The sequence below is a fragment of the Amblyomma mixtum genome, chromosome 6 (assembly GCF_055824585.1).
Source record: "Amblyomma mixtum isolate Tamu chromosome 6, ASM5582458v1, whole genome shotgun sequence".
Classification (NCBI taxonomy): domain Eukaryota; kingdom Metazoa; phylum Arthropoda; class Arachnida; order Ixodida; family Ixodidae; genus Amblyomma; species Amblyomma mixtum.
This window is the reverse complement of record NC_143017.1, coordinates 153142925-153162692: the sequence shown is the minus strand read 5'-3', so window position 1 is coordinate 153162692 and position 19768 is coordinate 153142925. Positions and strand designations below refer to the sequence as shown.

Sequence of the window (19768 nt, the reverse complement as noted above, 5' to 3'; positions counted from 1 at the left end):
TTTGCCACGAGAATGAGCCTAATCGTGATTAACTACACCAGATGTCAACTGCTAAGAGGTTTTTTAACCGGCCTAGAAGCCAAGTTCTTTGCGGCACGAGGAACCTATCTTTTTTATTGACAACGTGCATTTCAAAAATGCATTTTCAAAGTGCATTTCTGAAACAAACCTGATACCTTGTGATTGAAAAGGCGTGCAATTTTCCATGCATAGAAGTGCTGTCCTTCTTGGTGTTGCAACTACGGCTAGCCTCGGTGTATGCAAGCAGACCTAACAATGCGATACAAAACATAACTTTAGCCAAAGGGCGAAGTCCTTACAACTTCCACCTGCGTGGCATCTGTGATTATGCTTTTAGTTCTAAGCATATCGTACGGATATGTATGCCGTTCAAATCAAAAGTCAAAAAAGAAAACAGGTTTTTTGGAGCAAACCCGTTCCAAACCCGCTGGGGCAACCCGTTGGTGCAAACCCGTTCCGTTGCAGCTTCCACTGTGCTTACGTCAGGTGCCCACAGCAGCCCAGCGAGCAATATGGCGACGCCCAAACAGCCCTTATCAGAAAGACGCATACGGCAGAGATATCGCCATGAAGTGACGAGAGCGGCACCCGTCCACATCTGAGGTATTTGATTCAGATGGACAAGATACAAATAGTGCTTCTAATGTCTTCATGACCGGCATCGAGACAAGGCGACGGGGCCAGCACTCGGCAGAGGTTGCGGACCTACATCAAAGCGGAACAGCAGCACAGCACATGCCATCTGTGGCCGCAAATCCTAAATTTGGCGCACAGATAGCTGAAAAATGCAAAACACTTCATTATATAACGTGCATTGTTCCACATTTTTCAGCATCGTGCTCATCAGATTCGTGTTCGTTGCTTCGTCACTTCATGCTGACCTCTACCAAGTAGCTCGAACCAACTAGCTGCGTTCGACATACTTTAGAAGGTAAGGATTTACTTCAAAGGTCATGCCTTAAATCTTTGGTTCACAGGCGTGGACTAACTCGACGACTTCTGAAACCCCAATGGGAAAGACAGAACACTGGTTAATATTCGAAAAAAGGCCAAAGAAACCAGGCAGTTGAAATATTGAGCGCTATGCTCTAGAATAGCTATTGGAGCACTCGGGAAAAGCATAACTCCGGAAAAAAACGTTTTACTGGTTTTTCACCCTAATGTGAAAAGTTGGAAAAAAACTGGGGCCCGGCTAACGTCCCTACAAATCATAATAAACAATTATTCCAATCAAAACTGAGAGTGCGATGAAAAGCTGTGTCAAGAAAGAGAAAAAAAAAGACACCGAAAAGTTATCTCCATTCCGTATCACTATTCAGTTGCAAAATAATCAGCAGTTTAGTCCCGATCCCCGCCGCAGTGGCGCAGTGGTTATGGCGCTCGTGGGTTCGATCCCGGCCGCGGTGATCGAATTTCTATGGAGGCAAAATTCTAGAGGCCGTGTGCTGTGTGATGTCAGTGCACGTTAAAGAACCCAAGGTGGTCGAAATTTCTGGAGCCCTTCATTACAGCGTCCCTCATAGCCTGAGTCGTTTTGGGACGTTGAAACCCCATTAGCTATAAACCATAGACCACTTTAGCCCCGATGTCAGTCGATAAGAAAAGTTTGTGCAAATGCTGCTCGAAGTACTGCCTAGCTGCATTCTTCGATTGTGTCCTTGGCTTTCAGTTCTAACCAAGCTTAAGCGAGGAAGATTTGAAATATCGCGCTGCTCTGTTCTGCGTGAGTCCGTGAGTGCCTACTTTACCGGAACCCTCCGTTCTTTAAACTTGCCGCTCCACGGTTTGGGGGGCACGGGTTGCGTACAAGTGAGGCCTGAGTATGGTTGGCTAGGAGGCTCGCCCTCCCCGTTAGCTACGCACAGTGTGACCCCATCACACTTGAGTTAACTATCGCTCTCATTAAAATATTTTATGACTTTACGATCAACAGCATTCCGGTTCGTTAAACACCTTTAGAGGAATTTACAGCGCTACCTTTCTTCATGGGCTCTTCATGTGGAGAAAGCGGTGCTGCCGTCAGCGTCTGAGTACGCTGACGTAATTGAAAGCTCCCGGTTCCTCTGCTGGCTAATGCCAATGTTGGGCACCCTCGCCCTTTGTGGTCCATGTGAACCACAACTGTGGACGCTATTGATAGGAATGGTTAGGGCGCAGCCCCGTAGTCGTTATCGGTAGGCTCCCCATAACAGGGCAGATAGTTTAGGAATACTTGTGTTTTTGTTTCCATTTTTTGCGCCTGTTAATTCCTTGGGTGAAGCAGTTTGATTTCAACTTGTGAAGTTGAGAGAAAAGTCTCATTTTTAAGTTTTAGACGTTATGGGAAAACACCGCGGCGTAACATTTCCCACGGCAACTTTTTTCATCATCATCACCACCGTCCTATGCCCGCTGTACATGGAGTTTCTCAAAACTGCGTAGAGGGGAAAATGGCGCCATCATCTATTTGAGTTTCTTAAAGAACACTTCATCCACCACAGGAAGGCCGGCAGGTGAGGTTCCATTTTCTACTTGGCTAATTTTGAGCCAAAAACGTAGTTTCTCCTTTGAAATCGGTAGCTGCACCACGATGCTGGCCTCTGTGCGCAGATTAAACTTTTCTAATGCTGCGTTTTTCACCTCTTGAATAAATTTAATACAAGTGAAAGTTTGGTGTTAGTCTAGTATGGAAACTGTGTGCCTCGAAAACAGTCTCAGCGTTACGGCTGAATGCTCCAAAAGTATTGCCCAAGAATAGTCAAGCTAAACACGAAACTCCATCTTCTCCGCATTCCTGAGTCTCGCCATGTTAGATGAATTATTGCAGCGCCTCAATGCCACTGCACACCGCAGGCAGGACAAAGGCCTCTTACATATCCCTTCAGTAATTAATACACAGCATTTATTCACAGAAGCTTTACACAGTCGTATATTCTGGCTCAAAAATAAAAGTTTCTGCGGTGTCACTGCCTTCTCTGAAGCTCCGCAAGGGCAACGTATCCTCGATATCAGTGCCCACCTAAGGTGAAACTTGGTGGCACCTGGATGCATAAAATTACGGCTTGGATATTGACGAGAACAACTGTCTCCTAACGTTGTGCCAGCCTGGTCGCTTGACCTGCGTTCAGGATCGGCTTTCTTGTACTGCTCACTGTTCGTTTTGTTGTTTTTAATCCTGAAGTTCTAGTTATAAATACCCTTTAGATCCCACACCCTCTAAACTTTCATATCGAACTTTTTCGCCAATAAATGAGTGTTTTTCTATCGCAAAAATATAAACGTAGCCAGAAAAAAGCATTGAATCAGTTTCTCCTGAGAAAACAAAGGCTAATGTTGGCGTCCTCTGAGCCCATCCAAAGGTATTCCCATCATAGGCGCCTTCATTACATAAAAAACTTGCTTACCAGTAAATTGTCATCGCATTTTGAACTTGAGAGCAAAAACAGAAAGTAGAAAAAAAATGATACTGAAAGGAGCTTATGCCTTGTCGCGCTGCTATCAGCTACAGTGTTAATAGCGAGAGGAGAGGGAAGTGCACATTGTTAACAACAATGAGAGATGTCTGTCACTATGTCTATCACAGGCAGATCTCTATAGAATGGGGCAGTACGACCGTTATATACTAACTGTGCGGCATAGTTGTTATTTGACCGAGTGGCAATGAAGGCTGTTTGGTGTACGTCCGATATGCCAGAACCAGCGTAAAAACAAGAGCACAAGTATTATTCTTTGCACGTGGATTGTGAAAGTCGCGTTCCGCGAATCTAAGATGGCTTGTGCGCATGTTGGGGGTTGGCTTTGCGGGAACTGTACATTGTGTGGTATGTTTGAAGTTCCTGTTAGTGACATAAGGGGTGCACTTTCGTTCAAAATAAGTTCTCCTTGCAGTCTAAGCCTGTTTCTTCTGAGGTTCATGGCCAGGATGCAAGCAATTCTCCTGCTTCTCCTGTTCAGCAGCGACTTTTCTTCTAGCTTCACTGTAAGTCGTAACAAGAGGTAAGTCTCCGCCAGTTTTGCCTCTGTGAGCTGAACTCGTCAACATGTGCGGGGAGTGCTCCACCTCTTGGCGGTTTCGTGCACCTCATGCGCTCAACGCTTGTATAAATGTTCCACGCGATTTGTACGCGTTCTATCCTCACTCTGATCCAACCTTGTCTTCTAGAGTAGATTTAAAATGGTACTAGCGTTCAGCTAAACTCTATGTAGTTAAAGGCAAAACGCTCCAGAAGGTTGCTTACTTCTCGAGCAGTATTCCAGGCGGCTGATTATAGCTCTCGTGAAAGTAAATAATTGCATTTCAGTTCTCATTTTATGATATTTTACATAGCCTTTCGGCAACTTTCAGTGGCTAATTAGCGACTATGACGCCCTCCTGCTGAGCGCGAGGTCGTGGGTTGGATTTCAGGCCCTGGCGCGCATACTGCCAAAGAGGTGACGCGGAAACAAAATGTCAACTACTGAAATTCTAGTGGTAGTTGTAGTGGCGAAAGAACTTTGGGTCGGCATCTATCGAAATCCATCTATATAGCGTTTCTCAACCCCCGGTGTGGATATGGCGTGCGAAAATTCAATAATTCCTAAAAGTGGCCTTTCTTTACTACATTTCGCTGCCTTTTCGTAATTCAGCTCTTTTCTATCATGACATATTGCTTTTAACCTTGTCGCTATGACGCAGCGCATTCAGCAGCTTCAGCAACTCGCAAGCCTGTATATTATTATACGCCTTCCATCCTATATCACCTCTCCCAAAGTGCAGTACATCTGTTTGATCAGTTTACATCGTGTATAACGTAGTGAGTGCGCAGGCAGCAGCGTGATCTCTCATTGTATTAGTTTTCCCTCCTTCTTCCTCTTTCTTCCACGCCTATCTCCTCCATCTGGCCCATCCACATAGTGCTGACATTCAGCCACTACTGCCAATAACTCTTGTCATCTTTTCCCATACACTACTGCCAATGAACAAGTTCGTTGATGACGCTCTGTACCTGCCACATAGACAACTAAAGGTGCAAATAAAAGGGTCGTGATGTTCTCATAGGAGCTAGACGAAAAGCGATGTGTTGTATCTTAAGAGGGAACGACATACGCGCCCGACGAAAAATAGGCTCGACAAGAGGTTTTGCAGTGAAAGCTACGCTACTATAGCTGGGACGCATTTCGCCAATATCCTCCGGATTATCTTGAAACGTCCTTGAGATAAGTCATGGCTAGTGTTGCTATGCACACATACCTAACCATATGTGGTCCACTTACCGGACCACTTTTTACCTTGAACTTTGACATTCAACTCTGGCCGTCACCTTTGACCTTGAATTTTGACCTTGCAAGTTGTCGGCAGAGGCAGTGAGAAAGCCACGTTGTAATCACGTTGTGTCACGTGGTTCGATTCACAGTTGTGACGTCAGGTATGGGGTATGTATAACCAGAGCTGTGCCCTTGGCTTAGACGCTATGACGCTATGGAGGAAGGAGAGTGCGCTGAGGAGCGCACGTATAGTAAACTAATCTTAGAACATTGCGGCAAGCCGCCTCTAGCTTTCGCTACGTGAAACTCGGTTCGACAGAGTTGTACCTCAGTCTAATTTTTTTTTCTTCGCTATAACGGCTGCATATTCCCAACGGGTCGGTCTCGAGGACGTGCTTCGCCAAGTCACCGGCAACTCCATTTCACGACACCTTTCTCTACTCACAGTCGTCACATTTTGTGTTTGTTTGTTTGTTTCTTTCTTTCTTTCTTTCTTTGTTTGTGTGTTTGTTTGTTTGTTTGTTTGTTTGTTTGTTTGTTTGTTTGTTTGTTTATTTGTTTGTTTGTTTGTTTGTTTGTTTGTTTGTTTGTTTGTTTGTTTGTTTGTTTGTTTGTTTGTTTGTTTGTTTGTTTGTTTGTTTGTTTTTTTGTTTGTTTGTTTGTTTGTTTGTTTGTTTGTGAAAGCAATATGTGAGACCAAAACTGTTCTATGCGAAACCAATATCGGCCTTGCTCAATGCGGATTGGCGTCGTACTGAAAAGACAGGTAGTCGTTCAATTGATATTAAGTTCTGAAACCTTTCTTTAATTTTTTCTGTTGTACAGGCACCAGGACCTACCGAAGAACAATACCCAAAATGTTACATACGCAGGTAAAAACATCGTCTATGCCTTCCTCGCGTTGGCGGCCTATGTCTGTTGTGTCTTCGCTCTGCAAGCAACGACCAGTCTGTTCCTAAACTTCCGAGCCTATGTGTCCTCAATGACTAGGACCTTGTGCGTCGTACGGCTCTGAGAATTACCTCCTGAGCGCGGCAGACCTGCCATTATAGCTGTCTGACTGTTAATGCAGCATAATTCTAAAGCAGCAGCATAATTTTTTTTAATACGGATAGTTTAAGGGCTCACAAAATCTGCTGCGAGTGTGCGGCTGACGGATGGCTCAACACAGGAAGATAATATGTAATGTCGGTGGAGGCTGTCATCTTGTCGTGCACGACGTCGGCAGGCCGAGAGACAAGCAGGTGAGCTGGGTACACGTAGCTTCCCACGTTAACCCACGTACAGTCTTTTTCAGAAGTTTAGAGCCCAGGTGGTTTGCTCCTAAGCATTGTAGTGGGACTCCTGAAGCATTCGTGGCAGCCCGACCCATTGGAGGAGTCAAGACCAGAAATCATCTTAACTTCAGGAAATTTGGAGCGCTGGACATGCATTACGAACCACACAGTGTGGCTCAGACGCAAACCCCCTGGGCTCCAAACTTTTGACAAAGGCTGTACATCTCGGAATTCGGAGCTGCAGTGTTTTGGTAAATATTACTTAATGCACGCAGCGCTGTATCGTCTTGTCTTTCTTCGTCCTTGTCTTAGGAGTGCGCTGTGTTTTTCCCCAAGATGAACTACCAACTAGCCCGCTCTTCCACCCTTGCAAATTATTTAATGCGTTGGATAGCTTACACAAGAAAGCATGGCCGCCGCGGTGGCTCAGTCGTTATAGCACTCGGCAGCTTATCCGAAAGACGCGGGTCCGATCCCGGCCGCGGCGGTCGAATTTCGATGGAGACGAAATTCTAGAGACCCGTGTACTGTGCGATGTTAGTGCACGTTAAAGAACCCCAGGTGGCCGAAATTTCCGGAGCCCTTCAGTATGGCGTCCCTCAAAGCCTGAGTTGCTTTGGGATGTTAAATCCCCGTAAACTAAACCAAACAAGAAAGCAGCCATTTAGAATAGGAAGGGTGCTGAATTCGTCTCAAACGAAGAAATCACTGCTAGCTCTTGCACAATACCAGAAAAAGCCCTGTATTCGCAATGTACACTCTTGTGTAAAAAGCGCCTTAACCGGCAAAAATGACACAAATAAGGAGTAGCGCACAAGGATTAAACAGCAATAAAATGATACACATGGGTGCCAGCTTCCGTCTGTTAATTTGGCGCATTTGTCGGGATTATATGTAGGTAAAGAGTGCGAGCATGCGCCTGGTTTCTGTGAAAAAATAAACCGGCTCAGAAAAGGCCTACTAGATACAGAGATGACATGCCGACCCAGTATCCACATCTGCTTACATACACTGATTCAACTCTCTCTCACCTCTCGCTCCTCTACTGGATATTGCACAGAAACGAGTTTTTGTTGTATTTTTTTTTCGGTCAGGATAATAAGCGCAGCACATGCACACTCAGAACACAGTTGGATTTTATAGATTACAAGGAAAACAATTATTGCAGCAAGACACGTGATTCTCCAGCTCTTTTTTTTTTCTTCTACCGCGCCCATTGACAATCGTTAGCCCGATAACAATATTTATGCGAACGCAAATTTCAAACGTTTCGGTGCCGTTCTTGAACACGTTTGCGCCATGCGGTTTGAAAACCACTGTTTATTTTTTTTTTAACCTCTTTTTTTTTTTGCGTCGTAGCGATTTTTTGGAATCGCTCGTGAAAAAAGCAGAGTGTCGAAGTTGAGAAGGGCCGCCTCCGCCAGCGTTTCACGCGCCCTGAAACGCGGAAAATCTCATATTCAAGAGAGAGGGAGAGAGAAACAACTATATTGCCATAGAATATCAGAGTTTGGGGCAGGTCGGCTCATATTCGACTGCGTCCGCGGTTGACTTTTTCGGCGATCTATGTAGCAATAACGGAGGATGCTGACTCATCGTTTGACTTTAGTTCACATGGCGAAGAAAAGCCGAGAAATCAGCCATAAACAATGGTTTCTCGACTCAGCAGCTGTTTCGAAAAGTGTATTGACGTTAGCTATGTCATTTGTCAGCTTTGCACGCTGTTTGAGCAGTATTTGATACCACCTGCGCAGCGAAGGGCTCAACTGATTGTTTCGCCTGACAGCGTGCTCAGCTATAGTGCCTAAAGTTATTGTTTTCCAGTCGAAAAAATGTACGAGCTGGAACATTCTTGTCGTCAAGACCCGCTGGACACGTTTGTCAGAACAGTAGGGGAAAATATTACACAAAACTGGAGTCCCGGCACAACCCATGCGCATGTCCTCTTCATGCACAAAATGCTCACCGTCAAAGACAGCAGCAGTAGAGTCCAAGTCACCAGTACTATCGCCGGCAAAATTCTAAAGGGGAACTGAGGAAAACATCATCCAATTTTGTTCTTGGTAAAAATCGGCCATACCGCTCTTCCTGGCTATGTTGCTGCTTGTCCGGCAGCTTTTTTTTTTCTGGCAGAAAATTTGATTTCGACATTTTTCCGCCACTCGTTTCCAACTTACTACACCGAAAAGCAATCCGTGATCGAAGTTTCGAAATGAATGGCGGTGTAGCCTAATCTTCGATTTGTCCTCGGTGTATTTTCAAACTAACTTCTACAATTCTTCCAAGAATTTCTCTGGGAGGCATCAACAAGACTGAGCTAACTTCGTGAACAGTATCAGCAAAGAACATGCTTTGTTCGGAGCTGATTGTATCATATAAGCATGTTTATAGTCGTTGCCCATATAGGTTCTTGTCAAGTATTTCATATAAAAGCTGCACACTGGGGATCGTGAATCGTAACTAACTCGTGCTAAGTCCTTCTGCCAATATCTTTATTGCTCTTTATTAAAAGATGACCTCCTTTTTTCAGGCGATAAGTGCCTCTTTTCCTGTCTAAATCAACGCATAAGGTCTTAAAACCGAACTGTATTACATTCACACATGCTGCACCTTCAATGAGAGCCCAACGAATGGTGGATGTTGGGCGAGACGAGAGCATGAATGAATATTTTCATTCATTGACGTCCTTGGTCTCTCATTTATTCGCTTCACTTACCGCTCCGCTTTTCCTCGCATTAAACTTTATTTTCTCTCTCTCACGCCATTTACTCCGAAAAACATGACAAACCTGAAAGCTGGAGCAAAATATCAAATCTCTTTTTCGGCCCAGGCGGCAAGTCGAAGGCAGAAGTCGACGTGGGAGAAACCCTGTTCTTGACTCCGCTTATCGAAGCCGGCAAGTATGACGAGGCCTTGAAGAAAAGCAGGGTAGGCAGCCTAGGTGATCTCCCTGAAGTGCTCAGTTACTCCGGTTTCATCACCGTCAACAAGCAACTGGGAAGCAACCTATTCTTCTGGTTTGTCCCTGCCATGGTAACTATCACCACTGTGTTTTCCTATTCTGTGCTTACTCTGTCACAGCCCTACATAGCTCTGCGATGCTATGCTGGCCATAAAAAAAAAGATAATTTCTCACTGGATCTCACCACTTTTTGCAGTAAAAATACCTTATCACAAAGAGCGCCCCCAAGTATCACGAATATCATTACCAAAATTTACTAATTTACTACCATTTAAAACTTCTGTAACGTCTTTGTAAACCTGGAAAGTTTGGCAGGTTTTCTACTCAAAAAAGAAGAGAAAGCCATCTTTATATGCCACATGAAATACCGCATTTTCACATAGAATGATTATTTCACTTTCTTCGAGTAAAGGTGGGCTTGGTTTATATATTAGCTGACACACACACACACACATGCACGCACTCACGAGTGACACCTATTGCTTCATCACGCTCCCTGTGACAGCTCGAAGTACCAAGCGCTTCCTCCCACCCCATGGGGCATATATGGCATGACCTCAAGTGGCATGTTCTAAACAGCAGCTACCTCCGCAGTTCCCGTGACCTTTACGAACAATGCCCACCTAGGTAACATTCTTCTTGACCTGCCGGAGAACGGAAGTGTTCATACATGGCACAAGAGAGCAGACACTGCTTGTCCCAAAAGAAGTACCCCATACAGCTATCGTAGAAGAGTAGCGAAGGTCAAGTTACGTCAAGAACAGCGGTGCACTTTAAGAGCACTGCTGCCGATAGTAAGCGCTTAACCACGTCCCCGAGGGTTCTCTGCGGTTCGGTTTGTTTGCGTACTTTGCTTTGTTGATCGCTGAATTTCCTAGCCCTTTTGTTACTTACTGGGCTTCCAATGATATGCTGCACGACTTTCATGCTGGCGTCCTTTTTTTTTTCCACAGGAAAACCCCGACCGGGCGCCTGTAATGCTCTGGCTACAGGGAGGGCCAGGCACGTCTTCTCTCCTGGGCTTTTTCGTGGAACACGGCCCTTACTACGTGGACGAGCACAATTTGGCGCAGCTGCGCCCAGTCACGTGGACACGCAGCATATCTGTTCTCTACGTGGACAACCCCGTGGGCACCGGCTTCAGCTTCACGCAGAGCTTGAGAGGCTACGCGCACGACTTCACCGACGTGAGCAGGGACATGCTGGAGTTTCTGCAGCAGTTCTTCACACTCTTCGCCAGTTACGCCTCGAACGATTTCTACCTGGCCGGGGAATCTTACGGCGGTGAGAGCTAATTCCAAAGAAGCGATTGTGTACAGTTTTAATGAGGGGCATAATGTCTCCCACCGGCAAAGACGATTCCATGCCACTGGTTTTCCGGCATGCAAACAGCGGCAGCGATACAAAACGAAAGAAAATGCTCGGAGTGTTAACTTCTGGGAAAGCGCTCAAACTTCCTTTCAGCACTGTTATTCGAACGCTTAAATAATGTGTGCCTGGCTCATCACACTGTGATCCTGAGTAAGCCAGGCTAAGAATGCGCAGCGAATGGCTAAATGTCTAAACATGCAAACTGTTGAACAGTATACTGTTCAACAGTTTGCATGTTGTTTGTAAGCCTATAAAATGTTTGTAAATGTCTAAACATGCAAACTGTTGAACAGTATACTGTTCAACAGTTTGCATGTTGTTTGTAAGCCTATAGGCTTACATATTATTGCGAAGAAAACTAAAGTAATCCTCAACAGACGGGGAAAAGAGCAACAGTGCAGAGAGCAACTGTCTATCTGTAGTGAGGGCAAGTAGTAAAGGTGCAGATAAATTTAGGTCAAGCCTTGGCTGTAGATCCGGACGGTGAGGAAGAAATTACACAGAGAGGGTTGGAACTCATTTGGCGGAGGCGCTGGTTACGACCGTCAATCTAGCGATATCCATTAAAAAGCCATACTTGTAATTGCCTGCGATATAGAAGTTTGGAGTAATTGCCTACGAGACAGAAGCTTGGAGGTTAATGAGAAACCTTCAAATTCACTTCAGTACAGCTTAAAGAAACGCGAAGAGGCTGAAGAGGGGGCCGTGTATTTGTGAACAAATCAGCACTAACCACATCTTAGGGGAAATAAAGAGCATAAACTGGATTTCGCAGGAGTATGCAAGGCAGAAAAACAATTAGACATGATGTTCTCTTACTGTAGCAGGGTGGACTCCGAAGAGCATAAAAACTAGCTGGATGCGGCAGGTAATCAGGTGGCGAGGGGGAATAAGGAATTTCGCACCGATAGGATGACTGCAAGTGGCGGAGGACAGGGTTGATTGAATTTCAGTGGGAGAGACCTTATAGCATGATGGTGATGATGACGACGATTTCTACAGGCAAATATGTTCCTGTCATTGGTGCCGCCCTACACGAGTCCAGAGGCAAACTGCGGCTGCCAATCCACATCAAAGGTATCGCTATTGGCAACGGCATGACCGACCCCATAACCGCACTCAGGTACGGGGACTACTTGCACGGGATTGGTCTCATGGATCGACGCCAAGCGGCACACATGCAGAAAGGCTGCGATGTGGCAGCGAAAATGACCCGTAAGAAGCGCTATCTGGAGGCCATGTTTATCATGATCCCGCTCATCTATGGCACCGTGTCAGGAGCTCCTTCGTACTTTGGAAAGGTCACGGGCTATGACTACGCCTACAACTACTTGTCCACCAGAGAGCCCGAGTCGCACAATCGTTACAAGACCTTCGTCCAGACCCCTGCTGTACGCAAAGCCATCCACGTAGGAGGGGCCCAGTTCCACGTGAACAAAGCGCCCGTTTCCAGCCCTCTTCTGAGCAGCTTTATGAAGTCGGTTAGAGACAAGTTCGCACTGCTTTTGGACAACTACAAGGTGATTCTTCACACATCAACACATCAGTTCAGAATTGTTGACTGTCCCTGATGCTGCATGTGTGGCATTCCAGAGACCTCCCTGCCAAAGCTAATGTCTTAATCTAGACTCCCTATCTGACCATTTGTGCCTCACGACTAAGCTGTCCTTCACTCTGAATTCACTGTTACAGTAACAGACCACCAAATTTTTCCGCCTTACACGTACTGCCTCTACCAAAAGTAGCCAGGCAATGGTGCTTGTTTCTTAACCGTGTAGCGGCACACTGATGACAATTCTTAAGCTGTAAATCTGTGTAAGGTAAGGAGAACGCTTGTCCTCACCTTCGAGACATTCTGGTGTTTGAGGGTGCCGTATGAGCTCCGCTATACTGCTGGAAAACATGCCCCACTTCCTGGTGACTTTTGGCAAAGACGGCACTACCAAAGTCCAATTTCTCCTTCTGACTTCAGCTAGGATATCATTAACTCAAATCTGTTCTCCACTGGACTCTACTCTCTGTTTTTCAACGTTTCCTTCCAGTTTTCTTTTTCTTGGCGCGCGTCGCTGCCCTGAATTTAATTTCAAGCCTTTTCGTTAGTTTCCATATAACGGCCCCATACGGAAGTACAAGCGTACGCGCATAATAAAACTTTCATGCACTTTTATTTAAGGAATTTTTTGGTAAGCTGGTGTCCACAACCTGAGCGTGCTTGCGACAAGCAGTACGAGCTATCCTCATTCTGCTGTTTATTTCCTTCTCGCGTAACTGATCTGCCGTCCCTATCCAGCATTCGCCTCTACCTGGTCTACAACTTCTTCTACATTTACTACCTTACTACCTACTTTTTATTTGTCTATCTACAGAGCACCGAACTAATTGACAAACAAAACCTTCTTGCACACTGCCTCCTTCCTCTTGGTAAATATTCTCTTGCACTGAACTTTTATTAAACTGAACTTCTTCCTTATCTTAATACTTTTAAACACCAGCTTTAATCTACGTTCACCCTAGTTCAACTACCAGATATTTTATTTTTATTATTTGTTTTGCTTAACGATTTCCTGCGCAGTTCTTTTTCACCTTTCTCTCCTAAAACCCCTCACTATCACAGAGTAATTGTCAGTGCTGTTTCGATGCCGCTTAAATTCTTCACTTTCATTGAAGTCCGTCACTCTCTCATACTACCTATGGTAAGCTTCTACTAAGTTTCGGACTGCTGAACATTAACTTAATTTTCTTAAAGCCAACTTCAAATCACACCGCTGTATTTTACGTGTTTAGGTCCTCAATTATGCGCTGCAATCGCATTTCTGGTTTACTTAGCAAGATAATATCATCACCAAATCATAGGTTTATTGTTCTCCTTTGACTGTCATTCCAACCTCATTCGTATAGAAGAGCTAGGCTATTCGGATAGCAAGAGAAAAATGTGGTTCTCATCCGGGCCGCACTATCTCCTCTTTTCTCTCAAAGGGACTCGTCTACAGCGGCCAACTGGACATCATCGTTCCGTACACTGCAACCGAGGCGTTAATGTCTTCTCTGGAATGGTCGGGGGCCAAGGAGTTCGCCAGTGCTAGGCGTCAGGTTTGGCGTTCGTCCGACGGTGACCAGTTGTTTGGCTACGTCACGCAGACCAGCAACTTCTCAATGGTTCTCATCCGGAACGGTGGTCACATCGTGCCCTACGACCAGCCAGAAGCGGCGTACGAAATGATCACCAGATTTGTCAACAACACGTCGTTGGTGGCTTAAAAAGCGTGATCTTACAATAGCATGACTGGTTTGCACAACGCACGCAAAAACAAAATGGCTTCCCTCTTAAACAATGACAGTGAACACCAGTGTGAAAAGTTTTGTGAGTTTTCTGTGCGCAGAACAAGACTGAACAGTGATTGATCGCTACGAGTATAGTATTCCGGATGGATTCCTCGCGGCTCTAGAAGGTTCTGCGGTGTAAGATTAGTTTATCATTTGTAGTTGCCATGTGCTTTTGTGAAACAAACCTGATGTCGTGCGATTGAGAAAAGCATGCACTTTTACGTGCAGCCAAGTGCCCTCCTTTGCCTGGAATGACCTCAAAATGAGAGGGGAGGGGGGGTCAAGTAACATGACAGAGAGATTCAGACCTTTCACTTGAGTTACACTGTGTTTACCTCTATAACGTAATGCTCCTCTTTTGTTATTCAACCAGCGATAGGTAACGCGGGGCAATACACGCTGCTTTACAAAAACGCACGGCTTGTAAGAATTCACATGCCTAAAGGTAGCTGCTTTTTTTGAGGTTGTGCTGTAAATGCGTCGCTTAATTACTTTCTCCATTATTTGATATGTAGCCTTGTCAAATTATGTGAAGTGTGCTCTACATAGCAGAACCAGAAAATGTTGTTTTAGAGCCGAGTGTATATAGCTGCTGTAAATATTTCCAATAAAAATTCACCTGTAGGCATGTTTTTAAACTTGCAGAGGCGTCACTTGTGGTTTATATATTTGGGCAAAGCAAGAAACGCACTCTTTCGGTGCTTTCCAGACTGTGGGCGCGGGATAGCATCCTTTTCCTGAGGGTTGCTGTTCGAGGGGAAGAATAAAATCGGAGGATAAAAGATAGCAACGGTGCAGTCTTGATGCGTTACGTCTAGTTATGTCGTAAAGATTCTCGAGACATGAACATCTAGACATGAGAACGTGAAGCACCCTCGTTTGCCACCTCAAGTTCGTCCGGCCCCTGACTTAACGGATCCATCACGACCAAATTCAGTGAGCTCAACCCACACCGAACGACACTCGAAGTGATTGACAGGAGTCACACGGCTTCAAAGAATCTGAAGCGAACCTGGCACACCGCCACCTGTTTTTAAGTCACCAGCTTTTGTTGTTTTCAGGGCCTTTCATCAGCTTTACAGGCGTATGGATTCGGCAGTCTGTTTCTGTTTTTGCTTATTTTAAAAAAAAAAACTGATTATGAATGACTGATGAAATTTTATAGAAATGACTGATGCATTCGGTGCGGTCATAATTGGAGAGTGAGAAGAATGGACGGAGGAGAAGACAAGCTCCATCAGGAGAAAAATACTTTAAAAGGCGAGCCATATAACTTCAAAAAGAGAACTGAAATTACTGTTCACAGACAACAATCCGTTCATATGATGGTGTATTTCTCGCATTCTGCATATGTACGCTGTACCCTTCCTTGAGCGACGCTTTTCTGTTCATGCGCATTGTTTTTCTTCGTCTCTTTCCTTTACTTATGTAACGTTCTTGCTTTTTCGGGCTTTTTCCGGCATGTACTTTCGCTTATCACCGTTGTCTCATACAGTTCAATTAGAATTGTTTTGTTTATTATCCTTGTACAAGCCGATCTGAATTTGTAAACAAAACATTTCTGTATTTTGATTTGTGCTGTTCTTATGCCGCTCTGCCATTATTTTATTTTATTTTTTTTTCTTCGCCTCTCTTTTTTTTGTTTCCTGAATTTTTTGTACTCTGGGGAGCTGGGAACTAGTCAAGCTGAATTTTCAGCTTTTTTTCCCGCACTCCCTCACTTCATGAGTGAAATAAAGAATTTATTTATTTATTTATTTATATTTCCGACAGCGATGGTTTTACGGCATCCCACCTATCTCCATAAAGTGAGCGCACCGGCTCAATAACTAAACTACGTGGATCATATGCATATGGCTATAGACAAAACATACTGAAAAGCGGAGAATACCTGGCCCACGGGTTTCGCAATGGCCATACGCATCAGTGCGTATTCACCATTGGCATAAGGAATTGTAATCATTCATTAGCATCCGCGCACGCCCAGTCATAAAGATACAAAAAAAATTATACAGCTTTCACTCAAACTTCGTAGTTTCCTGGTGCAAGAAACGAAGACGGGACAACTGCCTATCCGGGGCAGTCGCTATGCCAAGTAAACGAAAGCAGGACTCTCATAGACACCTTGGACTAATCCCTTGCAGAATATGGAAGCAGAAGATATCGGTTAGGGCATGATAAGACATGAACGCCGTCGCCGTTCACACCGAAGAAAGTGGAACTACATACAGTTATCGCTACTAATCAGTGAACTTAGTGTTCAGTCTCGCCGCCACGGGGCAGAGTATTAGGAGGCGGGACTGAAGAATGTCGGAGGCATTGAAGCAAACATCTGGGACATCGAAAGGTGTCCGATGTAAGGAACCGAAGGAAGTTGGAGACAGGTTTTGTAAGTTTCGTGCTAGGAGCTAACGCAGTGCGCAATAAATTTCCAAAGGCTGGCTATCGTCTTTCCTTCCGTTGGCGCGTGCAGCAATCGAAAACTGCCGCCCTGCCCTCCAAAGGCTTCACGTGAACTTCAAGAACAAAGGTTCTATGGACCAAGGATTGCGCGTTATTTCGGCCGCGACATGCGCATATACGGGTCTCGTTCCACGTAAAATATTTAAAACAGAATTTTTAGCTGTAACCTAATTACGCAGAACAAATACAATCCAAGTGGAGCCAAGAATAAAGGAGTCCAAATTTGGGTTGCGTGTTTTCTTTGCAAGATGTCCGTACTCAAAAATCACCACCTAAATAACCGCCTAAATTATTTATAACTCAATTTATTCTCTCATGCTGTTTCGGTTCTGGTTTCAACAGCCGAACTATAGCTGTGACTCAAAGGTCAGTGAGGTGAGGCATGAAAATCTACGGCCACAGGGGCCGGGAAGTTCGGTGGTCCGGAAAATCATATAATACAAATCTAACGGGATCCGCTATCCGCTACCCTGATCTGCTTACGCGCGCCGCCATTGCGCACGCACTGATTGGCCCCTGCGCGGCAGGCTTCTCGCCAGTACCTGGCGCCATCTGGCGCCCTCAAAGCGACCTGCGCATGCGCAGTAGCGCCCCTCGGAAGCTGATCACGGTAGCGAATAGCGGATCCCGTTATGCTATAACTCTCTAATGACTCCCGGTGCAAGGTGTGGCGGAAGGGGGCAAACATTGTTAGTGTCATCTCTTAAACCCTTCCGCACGTTTATTAAGGAGGCGGCCTGCACTTCCCCATCCCCCTGTCTATGTGCAGTGTATTTTGGGCCACGAGCAGCTTGCTGGTTGAGTTTGTAGTTTCTAAACTTGCAACATTATGGCGGCTAGCGGGATACAGGGTTACCGCCTCCTGACACCCGCCGACACTCGAAACCTCCATCGCGAGGTGTGAAAGTTCCGAAAGGTTGATGCGTTTCGAAGCTGGAACGAGGTGAGATCTTATGCTGGTGTTATGGTGTAGTAATTTACTCTAAGGGACAAAGAACTTCTATAGTCGTGGTCAAAAGTTAGCGGGATCTGGGTTTGTAAGGAAAAAAATTATCGCTGGGTACTTGAGGAAAGCAGGTCAATGAAACGCGTTCAATGACGAGCATTCTGGAAGAATGCTAGCTGGTCAGCGAGGCAGAACAGACATACTACATTGTAAATTCCTTTCCCCGACTCTTCATCCCGAAAACCTGTGTCCATGACTGTACATTGGGTTGTTGTTGTAGCCTACAGAATGGCACATACCCACTCTGGGGGATCGGCCAAGAATCGGGTGGTAAAGGTTGGTATTCACCTGTACGTAGTAAAGGCAAAAGGAAAGCACACGGGAGAGGAACACCGGGGGAGTCTACCACAAGAAGGGCACGGAGAGGATGAAAAAAGAAAAAAGAAACAAAACTAATAATAATAATCTTTCATAACACCTGTATTTTTAATAAAGTTTTCTTCTTCTTCTCCATCCACGGAGCCTGACACCCTGTCACGCATATGCAAAGTGGAGCTTGACTTCCAAGTCAACATTCGCACAATGAAATTTATCGCTCTCGGCTTCCACGCTATATTTTTTTTTTCTTTTTTTTCCCTCGAAAGCGACGCAAGAACAGGCGCTTGCACAGAGTCCACAATGCCGTCCAGCGAAACATAGTTCAAATAGAATGCAGTTTCCAGTGAAGCAGCGCGCCACGCAGAAGCGCAGAAAGAGAAGAAGACAGCACGTTCTCTGCGTGCCCCTTGGTCGCCATGAGGTCCGGTGAGTAAAGTGCCTCGCCTGCTCTCGCTATTTCACCAAAACAGCATCCCAGCCACAAAAACAAGGCGCGACCAGCGGCTCAGGAGAACAGCAGTTTGTTGTCAATGTCGAATGAGGTATCAGTTGCGCGTAGTACCGTACACGGAAATGACGCACAATAATAGCCTAGGAATGCACGAAAATGCGGCTTACTAGCAAATCCGAAGCCTTATTGTGCGCTTCAGTCAGGTACAGGCTCGAGCAGCCCGGGCTCGGGGTAGAAATTAACTTGTACTCTTGCATCGAAATGTAATAAGACACTGAGAACCAGCCGCGCTGCCTTAGCGGCTTTGGCGTTCTGCTGATCCCAAGGACGCGGGGTAGATTCTCGTCCGCGGCGGCCGAGTTTTGATGGTGGACGTATGGAAAAATGGCCGTGTGCTGTGCGATGTCAGCGCACGTTAAAAGAGCACCATGTGGTCAAAATTAGACGCCTTCCATTACGATGTCTCTCACAGCCCGTGTATAGCATTGATAGATTTAACATGTGAGATTGATTGATTGATTGATTGATTGATTGATTGATTGATTGATTGATTGATTGATTGATTGATTGATTGATTGATTGATTGATTGATTGATTGATTGACTGACTGATTGATTGATTGATTGATTGATTGATTGATTGATTGATTGATTGATTGATTGATTGATTGATTGATTGATCTGTCAAAGCAAACGCTATGAGCAAGAGGCCCGAGTAGCGAAAGGCTCCGAACTATTATCGGTCACATGGCTTTATTATGCTCACCAAAATCGCGGCACAGGAGCATTTCCACATATCGCCCCCCATTGAAATGCGGTCGCCGCAGCCGAGATCGAAATTCTCGTGAGGCACTGAGCCATCATGGTGGGTACCCAAGAAGACTATTTGCTAAAAAGTAGGCAGTGGTTTAGCTTTGGCTACACCTGGAGGATTGCGAAGGCAGCGAGGAGAGAGAGAGGGGCGATGAGAGCGCGTAGCAGCTAAAGCCCCTCAATAATTTGAAAGTAGCGACACTCTCCTCCACTCCGGCGTTTTCCTCCTCGAATATCCTCGCCCGCCGGCTGCGCGCGCTGCACACGGCACGCTTTTTTGGGCGTCGCTCGCTCGCCGTGCGGGCAGTTGCCTGGCACATGCGCGCGCTCTTAAGTTCGCGCTTTTTCCACGCTCTGTTATTGAATAAAAACGCGAGAAAGACATGCGACACGCGTGACTACCACGAGCCACATAAATTAGCGTCTCGTACGCGCAATGAAAGTGCCAATTACGAGCGCTTCCGGCATGAACAAAACCACTTGCTGCATACATCTCACATCCTTTTTTTTTTACTTTTCAATGCCGTCTGTCTCAACACG

At 45.5% G+C, this 19768-nt stretch overlaps 1 protein-coding gene across 1 annotated transcript; it reads left to right on the top strand.

The window, feature by feature from the left end:
- The first annotated feature begins 3769 nt into the window (after window positions 1-3769).
- On the top strand, window positions 3770-14112 carry LOC149340815 (venom serine carboxypeptidase-like). Its single transcript, XM_089551188.1, has 5 exons — window positions 3770-3776; window positions 9352-9554; window positions 10437-10767; window positions 11857-12374; window positions 13831-14112. The coding sequence occupies exons 1-5, from the start codon at window positions 3770-3772 to the stop codon at window positions 14110-14112; spliced, it is 1341 nt and encodes a 446-aa protein (XP_089407314.1).
- The last annotated feature ends 5656 nt before the right edge of the window (window positions 14113-19768 follow it).

Coding starts and splice junctions, on each gene's coding strand:
- LOC149340815 (XM_089551188.1), top strand. Junction 9,555..10,436: donor TCTGGTTTGTCCCTGCCATG/GTAACTATCACC, acceptor TTTTTTCCACAG/GAAAACCCCGACCGGGCGCC. Junction 10,768..11,856: donor GGCCGGGGAATCTTACGGCG/GTGAGAGCTAAT, acceptor CGATTTCTACAG/GCAAATATGTTCCTGTCATT.